The sequence below is a fragment of the Salmo trutta genome, chromosome 13 (genome assembly GCF_901001165.1).
Source record: "Salmo trutta chromosome 13, fSalTru1.1, whole genome shotgun sequence".
Classification (NCBI taxonomy): domain Eukaryota; kingdom Metazoa; phylum Chordata; class Actinopteri; order Salmoniformes; family Salmonidae; genus Salmo; species Salmo trutta.
In genome coordinates, this window is record NC_042969.1 from 59,710,950 (window position 1) to 59,724,393 (window position 13,444).

The 13,444-nt window shown below is 46.9% G+C and overlaps 1 protein-coding gene across 1 annotated transcript in view; it reads left to right on the forward strand.

Moving 5' to 3' along the window:
* The window catches only part of LOC115206793 (uncharacterized), a 125,710-nt gene that overhangs the window by 106,123 nt on the left and 6,143 nt on the right, over window positions 1-13,444 (forward strand). The window contains exons 6-8 of the mRNA XM_029773988.1: window positions 9,927-9,991; window positions 10,245-10,310; window positions 10,438-10,576. Coding sequence (XP_029629848.1) covers window positions 9,927-9,991; window positions 10,245-10,310; window positions 10,438-10,576 — 270 coding nt within the window. The remainder of the gene's footprint in view (window positions 1-9,926; window positions 9,992-10,244; window positions 10,311-10,437; window positions 10,577-13,444) is intronic.

The following is a 13,444-nucleotide window of genomic DNA, read 5'->3' on the forward strand; positions in this document are numbered from 1 at the left end:
CTCCCTTTATCCCTCTCTCACCCTATTCATCCCTCCCTCTCTTTTCCTGGGCTGGCGTGGGTCCAGTTTAATTCCTCCACAGCCACAGGGTCTGAGAAGGCTTCTACTACATGCATCCCTTCTTCCACTCATCTCTTTCACTACTCCCTCCCTCTATATCACTCTACCTTCCTATGCTCCTTATCGTTCACTCTACCTCCCTATGCTCCTTATCGTTCACTCTACCTCCCTATGCTCCTTATCTTTCACTCTACCTCCCTATGCTCCTTATCGTTCACTCTACCTCCCTAAGCTCCTTATCCTTCACTCTTCCTCCCTATGCTCCTTATCCTTCACTCTACCTCCCTATGCTCCTTATCGTTCACTCTACCTCCCTATGCTCCTTATCCTTCACTCTTCCTCCCTATGCTCCTTATCCTTCACTCTACCTCCCTATGCTCCTTATCCTTCACTCTACCTCCCTATGCTCCTTATCCTTCACTCTACCCCTCTATGCTCCTTATCGTTCACTCTACCTCCCTATGCTCCTTATCGTTCACTCTACCTCCCTATGCTCCTTATCCTTCACTCTTCCTCCCTATGCTCCTTATCCTTCACTCTACCTCCCTATGCTCCTAATTGTTCACTCTACCTCCCTATGCTCCTTATCCTTCACTCTTCCTCCCTATGCTCCTTATCGTTCACTCTACCTCCCTATGCTCCTTATTGTTCACTCTTCCTCCCTATGCTCCTTATCCTTCACTCTACCTCCCTATGCTCCTTATCGTTCACTCTACCTCCCTATGCTCCTTATCGTTCACTCTACCTCCCTATGCTCCTTATCCTTCACTCTACCTCCCTATGCTCCTTATCCTTCACTCTACCTCCCTATGCTCCTTATTGTTCACTCTACCTCCCTATTCTCCTTATCGTTCACTCTACCTCCCTATGCTCCTTATTGTTCACTCTACCTCCCTATGCTCCTTATCGTTCACTCTACCTCCCTATGCTCCTTATCGTTCACTCTACCTTCCTATGCTCCTTATCGTTCACTCTACCTCCCTATGCTCCTTATCGTTCACTCTACCTCCCTATGCTCCTTATCCTTCACTCTACCTCCCTATGCTCCTTATCCTTCACTCTACCTCCCTATGCTCCTTATCCTTCACTCTACCCCCCTATGCTCCTTATCGTTCACTCTATCTCCCTATGCTCCTTATCGTTCACTCTACCTCCCTATGCTCCTTATCCTTCACTCTTCCTCCCTATGCTCCTTATCCTTCACTCTACCTCCCTATGCTCCTAATTGTTCACTCTACCTCCCTATGCTCCTTATCCTTCACTCTTCCTCCCTATGCTCCTTATCGTTCACTCTACCTCCCTATGCTCCTTATTGTTCACTCTTCCTCCCTATGCTCCTTATCCTTCACTCTACCTCCCTATGCTCCTTATCGTTCACTCTACCTCCCTATGCTCCTTATCGTTCACTCTACCTCCCTATGCTCCTTATCCTTCACTCTACCTCCCTATGCTCCTTATCCTTCACTCTACCTCCCTATGCTCCTTATTGTTCACTCTACCTCCCTATTCTCCTTATCGTTCACTCTACCTCCCTATGCTCCTTATCGTTCACTCTACCTCCCTATGCTCCTTATCGTTCACTCTACCTCCCTATGCTCCTTATCGTTCACTCTACCTTCCTATGCTCCTTATCGTTCACTCTACCTCCCTATGCTCCTTATCGTTCACTCTACCTCCCTATGCTCCTTATCCTTCACTCTACCTCCCTATGCTCCTTATCGTTCACTCTACCTCCCTATGCTCCTTATCCTTCACTCTTCCTCCCTATGCTCCTTATCCTTCACTCTACCTCCCTATGCTCCTTATCCTTCACTCTACCTCCCTATGCTCCTTATCCTTCACTCTTCCTCCCTATGCTCCTTATCCTTCACTCTACCTCCCTATGCTCCTTATCCTTCACTCTACCTCCCTATGCTCCTTATCCTTCACTCTACCTCCCTATGCTCCTTATCCTTCACTCTACCTCCCTATGCTCCTTATCGTTCACTCTACCTCCCTATGCTCCTTATCCTTCACTCTTCCTCCCTATGCTCCTTATCCTTCACTCTACCTCCCTATGCTCCTTATCGTTCACTCTACCTCCCTATGCTCCTTATTGTTCACTCTACCTCCCTATGCTCCTCATCGTTCACTCTACCTCCCTATGCTCCTTATCCTTCACTCTACCTCCTTATGCTCCTTATCGTTCACTCTACCTCCCTATGCTCCTTATCGTTCACTCTACCTCCCTATGCTCCTTATTGTTCACTCTACCTCCCTATGCTCCTCATCGTTCACTCTACCTCCCTATGCTCCTTATCCTTCACTCTACCTCCTTATGCTCCTTATCGTTCACTCTACCTCCCTATGCTCCTTATCGTTCACTCTACCTCCCTATGCTCCTTATCGTTCACTCTACCTTCCTATGCTCCTTATCGTTCACTCTACCTCCCTATGCTCCTTATCGTTCACTCTACCTCCCTATGGTCCTTATCGTTCACTCTACCTCCCTATGCTCCTTATCCTTCACTCTTCATATTCTTATTCTCTTTCGCCTTCCCCCTCTTGCCTTTCCAATCTCTCTTCCTCTCTCTTCTCGCTCTCCACTTGACCTCCCTCTTACCTATTTTGCTCTATTTCCTTCCTTCGTTCCTTACTTGCTTCCTTCTTCCTGGCCAGAGAGGGGAGGGGAGAGTTTAGGAGTGAATGAAAGTAGCATTTATATGGGGGGAGGAGAAGAGACGAGAGGAGGAGACGAGTGGAGGAGAGGGAAGGAGAGGATAGAGAAGAGGAGAGAGGAGAGAGGAGGTGAGAAGGGAGGAGGGGAGGAGAGGGGATCAGAGGAGAAGAGAAGAGGAGAGAGGAGGGGAGAAGAGAGGGGGGGAGAAGAGGAGAGAAGAGGAGAGAGGAGGGGAGAAGGGAGGAGGGGAGGAGAGGGGATCAGAGGAGAAGAGAGGGGAGGTGAGAAGAGGAGAGAAGAGGAGAGAGGAGGGGAGAAGGGAGGAGGGGAGGAGAGGGGATCAGAGGAGAAGAGAAGAGGAGAGAGGAGGGGAGAAGAGAGGGGGGGAGAAGAGGAGAGAAGAGGAGAGAGGAGGGGAGAAGAGAGGAGGGGAGGAGCGGTTGAGGTGTAGCTGGCTGTCAGTAGCTCTTTTTCCTGTGTTTTGTGTACAGCCCTGTGAGTTCAAGGTCCCGTCTCCATCAGCAGGTCTAAGCTGTGCTATCCCTCCTCTCCTCTCTGGCCTCTACAGCTCACCATAAATCTACCAGCACCGCCAAACAATCAATACTTCCTGCTTGGCATTGCCAAATCCCAAAATGACTATAGATTTTCTGCCCGCACCGCTGCTAAATTATGCAAACCCCTGGTTTATTTCCTGGCTCCATTTTGGCAGGCAATGCAGTTCCTCTCCTAACACCGGGCTGGGTGCTACAGAGGAAAAGGGATGGATTGGAGCAGAAGGAGAGAAAAGTACTTTAGGAGAGAGAACAGCTTGTCTTTCTGTCTGTGTTTTGGACACGGACATTAACTATCTCACACAAGAGAGAGCTCCAGCAGGGTTGTGAACAATGAATCTGGTTTTAGTTTTAGTGATCGATACAGGATATATAGGGCTTGGTGAGTAGCCTGATGAACTCACCGCTTTGTTGGTTGCTTGATAATGCACACTGGGTATCAGCACATAATCTCACTTTCACTAACACACACACACACACACACACACACACACACATGCTCACACACACAAAGTGGTCAGTGGTTCTGGGGCGGGCACGAAGGATGTCTGTCTGGGATGGTATTAGGGGGATTGGGGAGGCCAGGGTGACATTGATTCTAAGTGAAGTGAAGTTAGATAGCAGGGTTTAACTGTATTTGGAGCCTTGCCGGGATAGGACATTTCTCATGCATGACACCATGAGAGTGGACAGAGCGGGATGACGTCACCCCTCAACCAAGCAGATAGAGGACGTGATTGGAGGACAGCTCAAACCCCAGTTATCACGTACTGTACAATAGGAGTAATTGCCACTTCAGCTGAGACAGAGAGGGAGAGAGACAGAGCAGAAATAGACAGAGAGAGAAAGGGTGAGTCAGCGAGAGAAAGTAGAGAGTCAGAGAGTCAGAAAAAGAGGGAGTCAGAGAGAGAGAGAGAAAGAGGGAGTCAGAGAGAGGGAGAGAAAGAGGGAGTCAGAGAGAGGGAGAGAAAGAGGGAGTCAGAGAGAGGGAGAGAAAGAGGGAGTCAGAGAGAGGGAGAGAAAGAGGGAGTCAGAGAGAGGGAGAGAGAAAGATGGGAGTCAGGAGAGAGGGAGAGCAAGAGGGAGTTCAGAGAGAGAGGGAGAGAGAGGGAGAGGAGAAAGAGGGAGTCAGCGCGAGGGAGAGAAGAGGAGAGAAAGATGAGGAGAGAAAAGGAGTCAGAGAGAGGGAGGAGAGAGAGGGAGTCAGAGAAGGAGAGGGAGGAGAAAGAGGGAGTCCAGAGAGAGGAGAGAGAGGAGAGCAAGAGGGAGTCAGAGAGGAGGGACGAGGAATTAGAGGAGTCAGAGAGAGGCGAAGTCAGCGAGAGGGAGTCAGAGAAGAGGGAGTCAGGAAGAGGAGAGAGAAAGAGGAGTCAGAGCGAGGGAGAGAAAGAGGGAGTCAGGAGCGGGAGGAGAGAAAGAGTAGGAGAAAGCGGAGGAGAGAAAAAGGGAAGCAGAGAGAGGGAGAGAGAGACGGGAGTTCAGAGGAAGGGGAGGAAAGACGGGAGTCAGAGAGAGGGAGAGAAAGAGGGAGTCAGAGAGAGGGAGAGAAAGAGGGAGTCAGAGAGAGGGAGTCAGAGAGAGGGAGTCAGAGAGAGGGAGTCAGAGAGAGAGAGAGAAAGAGGGAGTCAGAGAGAGGGAGAGAAAGAGGGAGTCAGAGAGAGGGAGAGAAAGAGGGAGTCAGAGAGAGGGAGAGAAAGAGGGAGTCAGAGAGAGGGAGAGAAAGAGGGAGTCAGAGAGAGGGAGAGAAAGAGGGAGTCAGAGAGAGGGAGAGAGAGAGGGAGTCAGAGAGAGGGAGAGAAAGAGGGAGTCAGAGAGAGGGAGAGAGAGAGGGAGTCAGAGAGAGGGAGAGAAAGAGGGAGTCAGAGAGAGGGAGAGAAAGAGGGAGTCAGAGAGAGGGAGTCAGAGAGAGGGAGTCAGAGAGAGGGAGAGAGAGAGGGAGTCAGAGAGAGGGAGATAATGATGGAGTCAGAGAGAGGGAGTCAGAGAGAGGGAGAGAGAGAGGGAGTCAGAGAGAGGGAGAGAAAGAGGGAGTCAGAGAGAGGGAGAGAGCGAGATTACTCCACCTTGATTTCCCCAGCATGCAGCAGATTATACATACAAACAACGTGTGTGTGTGTATGTGTGTGTGTGTGTGTGTGTGTGTGTGTGTGTGTGTGTGTGTGTGTGTGTGTGTGTGTGTGCGTGCGCGCGCGTGTGCACGTGTGTGCACGTGTGTGTTTGTCTTGGGTTTTTGTTTGTTGATCTGTTTCAAAGCTAAGATGGGACAGATGATGTATACTGTGACATAGATACTCTGTGATGGTACGGAACAGAGGAACATACTGTGACATAGATACTCTGTGATGGTACAGAACAGAGGAACATACTGTGACATAGATACTCTGTGATGGTACGGAACAGAGGAACATACTGTGACATAGATACTCTGTGATGGTACGGAACAGAGGAACATACTGTGACATAGATACTCTGTGATGGTACGGAACAGAGGAACATACTGGGACATAGATACTCTGTGATGATACGGAACAGAGGAACATACTGTGACATAGATACTCTGTGATGGTACGGCACAGAGGAACATACTGTGACATAGATACTCTGTGATGATACGGAACAGAGGAACATACTGTGACATAGATACTCTGTGATGATACGGAACAGAGGACATACTGTGACATAGATACTCTGTGAGGTACGGAACAGAGGAACATACTGTGTCATAGATACTCTGTGAGGTACGGAACAGAGGAACATACTGTGACATAGATACTCTGTGATGGTACGGAACAGAGGAACATACTGTGTCATAGATACTCTGTGATGTTACGGAACAGAGGAACATACTGTGACATAGATACTCTGTGATGGTACGGAACAGAGGAACATACTGTGACATAGATACTCTGTGATGATACGGAACAGAGGAACATACTGTGTCATAGATACTCTGTGATGTTACGGAACAGAGGAACATACTGTGACTTAGATACTCTGTGATGGTACGGAACAGAGGAACATACTGTGACATAGATACTCTGTGATGGTACAGAACAGAGGAACATACTGTGTCATAGATACTCTGTGATGGTACGGAACAGAGGAACATACTGTGACATAGATACTCTGTGATGGTACGGAACAGAGGAACATAATGTGTCATAGATACTCTGTGATGGTACGGAACAGAGGAACATACTGTGACATAGATACTCTGTGATGGTACGGAACAGAGGAACATACTGTGACATAGATACTCTGTGATGGTACGGCACAGAGGAACATACTGTGACATAGATACTCTGTGAGGTACGGAACAGAGGAACATACTGTGACATAGATACTCTGTGATGGTACAGAACAGAGGAACATACTGTGTCATAGATACTCTGTGATGGTACAGAACAGAGGAACATACTGTGACATAGATACTCTGTGATGGTACAGAACAGAGGAACATACTGGGACATAGATACTCTGTGATGGTACAGAACAGAGGACATACTGTGACATAGATACTCTGTGATGGTACAGAACAGAGGAACATACTGTGATGCAGGAGATTATGAATGCTATGATAGGATTTTAAAACGCTTTGTGGGCACCAAACAGTCACATGCAAATACATAGATATCAACCACTTTCATCTCATAAAATCAAAAGGATTACCTACACACACAAACACACACACACACACACACACACACACACACACACACACACACACACACACACACACACCTCTCCTGATCCACCTCCCACCCACTCTGTGCCTTGCTGTGGGCCCCTGGCTGCTCTAGAGACGAAACTCCAGTTTAATTCTACTTGTAATTTAATTAGTCTGATCACTTATGCAGGGGCAAGTCAGCGCTTATTACAGGGAATTATTAAAGCTAGAGGAGAGGGGGATTTAAAGCATAATTTTATTCACCCCTCCTCAGCATTTTGACGTCAGTGGAATTGATCCATCACAGTGTAAACATGTTTCTGGCTAAACGCCCCTCCTCAGCAGTGGAATTGATCCATCACAGTGTAAACATGTTTCCCTCCTCAGCAGTGGAATTGATCCATCACAGTGTAAACATGTTTCCCTCCTCAGCAGTGGAATTGATCCATCACAGTGTAAACATGTTTCCCTCCTCAGCAGTGGAATTGATCCATCACAGTGTAAACATGTTTCCCTCCTCAGCAGTGGAATTGATCCATCACAGTGTAAACATGTTCCCCTCCTCAGCAGTGGAATTGATCCATCACAGTGTAAACATGTTTCCCTCCTCAGCAGTGGAATTGATCCATCACAGTGTAAACATGTTTCCCTCCTCAGCAGTGGGAATTGATCCATCACAGTGTAAAACATGTTTCCCTCCTCAGCAGTGGGAATTGAATCCATCACAGTGTAAACATGTTTCCCTCCTCAGCAGTGGAATTGATCCATCACAGTGTAAACATGTTTCCCTCCTCAGCAGTGGAATTGATCCATCACAGTGTAAACATGTTTCCCTCCTCAGCAGTGGAATTGATCCATCACAGTGTAAACATGTTTCCCTCCTCAGCAGTGGGAATTGATCCATCACAGTGTAAACATGTTTCCCTCCTCAGCAGTGGAATTGATCCATCACAGTGTAAACATGTTTCCCTCCTCAGCAGTGGAATTGATCCATCACAGTGTAAACATGTTTCCCTCCTCAGCAGTGGAATTGATCCATCACAGTGTAAACATGTTTCCCTCCTCAGCAGTGGAATTGATCCATCACAGTGTAAACATGTTTCCCTCCTCAGCAGTGGAATTGATCCATCACAGTGTAAACATGTTTCCCTCCCTCAGCAGTGGAATTGATCCATCACAGTGTAAACATGTTTCCCTCCTCAGCAGTGGAATTGATCCATCACAGTGTAAACATGTTTCCCTCCTCAGCAGTGGAATTGATCCATCACAGTGTAAACATGTTTCCCTCCTCAGCAGTGGAATTGATCCATCACAGTGTAAACATGTTTCCCTCCTCAGCAGTGGAATTGATCCATCACAGTGTAAACATGTTTCCCTCCTCAGCAGTGGAATTGATCCATCACAGTGTAAACATGTTTCCCTCCTCAGCAGTGGAATTGATCCATCACAGTGTAAACATGTTTCCCTCCTCAGCAGTGGAATTGATCCATCACAGTGTAAACATGTTTCCCTCCTCAGCAGTGGAATTGACCCATCACAGTGGAAACATGTTTCCCCTCCTCAGCAGTGGAATTGATCCATCACAGTGTAACATGTTCCCCTCCTCAGCAGTCGAATTGATCCATCACAGTGTAAACATGTTTCCCTCCTCAGCAGTGGAATTGATCCATCACAGTGTAAACATGTTTCCCTCCTCAGCAGTGGAATTGATCCATCACAGTGTAAACATGTTTCCCTCCTCAGCAGTGGAATTGATCCATCACAGTGTAAACATGTTTCCCTCCTCAGCAGTGGAATTGATCCATCACAGTGTAAACATGTTTCCCTCCTCAGCAGTGGAATTGATCCATCACAGTGTAAACATGTTTCCCTCCTCAGCAGTGGAATTGATCCATCACAGTGTAAACATGTTTCCCTCCTCAGCAGTGGAATTGATCCATCACAGTGTAAACATGTTTCCCTCCTCAGCAGTGGAATTGATCCATCACAGTGTAAACATGTTCCCTCCTCAGCAGTGGACATTGAATCCATCACAGTGTAAAACATGTTTCCCTCCTCAGCAGTGGAATTGATCCATCACAGTGTAAACATGTTTCCCTCCTCAGCAGTGGAATTGATCCATCACAGTGTAAACATGTTTCCCTCCTCAGCAGTGGAATTGATCCATCACAGTGTAAACATGTTTCCCTCCTCAGCAGTGGGATTGATCCATCACAGTGTAAACATGTTTCCCTCCTCAGCAGTGGGAATTGACCAGTGGTATCTAATCCAACATTTGTGAGACTAGAGAACCTTTTCTGTTATGTGGTGTCATGAATGATAAACACTAAAGTTGACTTCCTGGAGGATCCATTTAACCTCCTCACCCCACCCAACCTCCTGTCTCCTCTGACTGCTCCATGCTGCCTCTGGGTCTCTGTCCTTCTCTCTGTTTCTGGGCCAAACACAGCTGAATGCTCACTGACAAAATCAACAGAGAACTTCCACAGCTAACTTTACTAACTTCACATAGAAACATCTAACCTCTCCAAGATACTGCCTTACTACCTCCCTACAGGGGTACCAGTGCTGAGCAGATGAGATCGCACTCAACACACACACACACACACACACACACAAAAACACACGCACACACACACACGCACACACAAAAGTTAGAGAAGAAGGAGATGAGAAAAATAGGGTTTATTTTCTGTACAGTATGTGTGTCTGAGAGATTGTTGTTGTAATCACTTTCTCTTTCTTTCTCTTTTTCTCTCACTCTCTCTTTCTCTCTTTCTCTCTCTTCTCTCACTCTCTCTCTTCTCTCTTCTCTCACTCTCTCTTTCTCTCTTTCTCTCTCTTCTCTCACTCTCTCTCTTCTCTCTTCTCTCACTCTCTCTTTCTCTCTTTCTCTCTTTCTCTCTCTCTCTTTCTCTTCTCTCTCTTTCTCTCTCTCTCTCTCTCTCTCTCTCTCTCTCCTTCTCTCTCTTTCACTCTCTCATAGGACGAACTGAAGAGCCTCCAGACTGGCTTAAAGCATGTCAATGATGAAAGCATTCAGCTGCAGAGGTACTGTAGGTTGGCACACATACACACATGCACACTCATGTGCACTGTAAAACTACATTTCCCAGCAGTGGGGACCAGGGCATCTCTGTATAATTACTGATAACCCCGACACTGGCACTGGAATGATTAGAACTCAGCTCTGTGTACTTGTACTCTTTACACTCTCTCACCCTCCCTCCCTCCTCTCCCCTCTCTCTCTCTCTCTCGCTCTCTCTTTTTCTCTCCTCCCTACCCCGCTCTATCTCCCTCTCAGTCACCAGCTGACTACAGACCTTGAGAACAACTTCAACATGCCCCCACTGGAGACCAAGGTGTTGATGTGAGTTGTGTGTGTGTGTGTGTGTGTGTGTGTGTGTGTGTGTGTGTGTGTGTGTGTGTGTGTGTGTGTGTGTGTGTGTGTGTGTACGTGTGTGTTTCACTCTTGGCTATGTGTGTATGTTTCTTAGTATCCAGCGCGCCTGGCGTGACTTCCTCCAGAGACAGGAAGTGATGGAGAAGAGGAGCCCATCCCCTCCCTCCCTCTCCTCCTCTGACAAGATGAGCACGTCCATCAGCATGACCACCCTATCAGATGGCATCACCCCTGTAAGTCCCACCCCTCTATCTTTGCGCTGAATACCGCTGGTGAACTGTCTATGTCATTGTGTGGGACATACTTTTTACTGAAGCAAACAAATGGTGTGGGTCAGATGGAATCTACAAGATATACTTTCAATACTAGCCCTATTGATGTGGTGTGCCGGTATATTGCATGTCTTGTCCAGCAGAGGGCGGTGTCCCTCAGCTCATTCCCCCCCTGCCAGATGCAGGCTCACTCACAGGCACTTGAGGGAGATGAGCACGTCCATAGACCCTCAACTCATCCAGCTGCATGGAGAGTGAGCGAGGTACTCTTGAGTGCCAATGTATTGTCATAGTAATCTCCAAGTCATCGTCTAGGTTAAACGTCAGGTCAAGCTGTTGGCTTCAAGGTGCCCACTCAATGCTGCAGAGAGAACTAGGATTATGATTATGGGGTAAACTATACTGAACAAAAATATAAACGCATATAAACACGTAAAATATTGGTCCCATGTTTCATGAGCTGAAATAAAAGATACCAGAAATGTTCCATACGCACAAAAAGCTTATTTCTCTAACACTTTACATCCCTGTTAGTGAGCATTTCTCATTTGCCAAGAAAACCCATCCACCTGACAGGCATATCAATAAGCTGATTAAACAGCATGATCATTACACAGGTGCACCTTGTGCTGGGGACAAAAAAAAAACATTTTTTTTGTCACACAACACAATCCCACAGTTGAGCGAGCGTGCAATTGGCATGCTGACTGCAGGAATGTCCACCAGAGCTGTTGCCAGAAAACTGAATGTTAATTTCTCTACCTTAAGCTGCCTCCAACATCGTTTTACTGAATTTGGCAGTATGTCCAACCGGTCTCACAACCGCAGACACCATGTAACCACGCCAGCCCAGGACCTGCACAAACTGTCAGAAACCGCCCCAGGGAAGCTCAAGTATGCTCTTCACGGATGAATCCGGTTTCAACTGTACCAGGCAGATGGTAGCCAGCTTGTATGGCGTCGTGTGGGCGAGCGGTTTGCTGATGTCATAGTTGTGAACAGAGTGCCCCATGGTGCTGGTGGGGTTATGGTGTGGGCGGACATAAACTACGGACAATGAACACAATTGCATTTTATCGATGGCAATTTGAACTCACAGAGATACTGTGACGAGATCCTGAGGCTCATTGTCGTTGTTTTTTTTTAAGGAATCTGTGACCAACAGATGCATGTCTGTATTCCCAGTCATGTGAAATCTATAGATTAGTGGCTAATGAATTTATTTCAATGAACTGATTTCCTTATATGCTGATGTTACTACTCTAATAACTCCTTTCTCTCTCATTCTGCTGTCTGTCCTCTTTTATTGTGCTGTGAGAAAGACAGGCTAACCTTTCCTCACATATTATTTCATGGCTTTATTTTCCTGATGTATCACACGAATGTCACTTCTCTATTCTATTATCTCTCCTCCCTCTCGCCCTCCTGTAACATCCCTCCTGTAACAACCCTCCTGTAACATCCCTCCTTTATTGTGATGCAGTGGTGAAAGTGACAGTGCTGCCCTGTTGAAATTTTTAATGGGTCCGTTTCTGTCGACCCAGCGATATGTTCCACGTTGCCTCCAGGGCCGGTTTACACACACACACACACACACACACACACACACACACACACACACACACACACACACACACACACACACACACACACACACACACACACACACACACACACACACACACACACACACAGAGAGAGAGAGAGAAGAAGTCATATTTTCATGGGACACAGTGACTGGGTGCTGGGTGGCCGTTTCCATCCACACTGATTGAATTTGTAACCTTTGTGCCAGTGATATCAGTCTCTGCCTAAAGCCTGCATGTGTCTGTCAATGTGGGACCACTGCACTTGGTGGAGTGTGTGTGTGTGTGTGTGTGTGTGTGTGTGTGTGTGTGTGTGTGGTGTGTGTGTGTGTGGTGTGTGTGTGTGTGTGTGTGTGTGCTTCCTTATTTGTATGTAGTTCACTGGAACGTTCCATCTCTATCTCCTTGAGTCTGTACAAAGTGAAAGGTTTGTGATATACTAAAGGTTAGGGTTGTATAGTTATGTGTCTTAGAATTCATTCAGATATACTGCAAAGTCACTATAGTGACACAGTGAAATACTACATTAGTGGATCTCCTACTGTATTCTGCACTTTATGACCAAATAACTCCTGCAGTGTTGCCCATTTCCTTTCCAAGGCAAGAGGTAGAAATGATAGTTTTCATTAAAAGAGAACATAACAAAACTCTGGCTTTTATGCCCCGATATCAATCAGCAGCCTTCTGTTTTTATTTATTTATACTGCGTCAAAACACAGCCCGCAGCTCAAACACACACACACACACACACACACACACACACACACACACACACACACACACACACACACACATGCTGTTTATTGGAATGGGAGATTTACTAGTAGCCCGTAATGTTGGGGGTTTGGCTAAATGCTAGAACATTGCTAGTTAACTCACAATGACTTGAAAAGTTCTGAAATAGAAACATTATCATTGAGTATAATAGAGCTCTGTCTGTCGCTGTCCGCTGCCTGGGCGCTGCACTGTGAGGAGGTGCAGTTACAGAGACTGGCCACTAGAGGAAGGTGTTGCACCACAGTAGCACCTCATGCTATGGACAGAACTGATGTACTGTAGAAGCTAAGTCCTCTGATGGTATGGACTAGACACTAGAGTATTCCTAAAATCCGATCATAGATTACGGACATCTTTATTAAGAACCTGCAACAAGTTTGAGTTTGTGAGTGCATACGTAATGTAGGTATGTGAATGCTAGGTTGTGAGTGGTGTGTGTGGGCTGGTGGCTGGTGCCTGGTGCCTG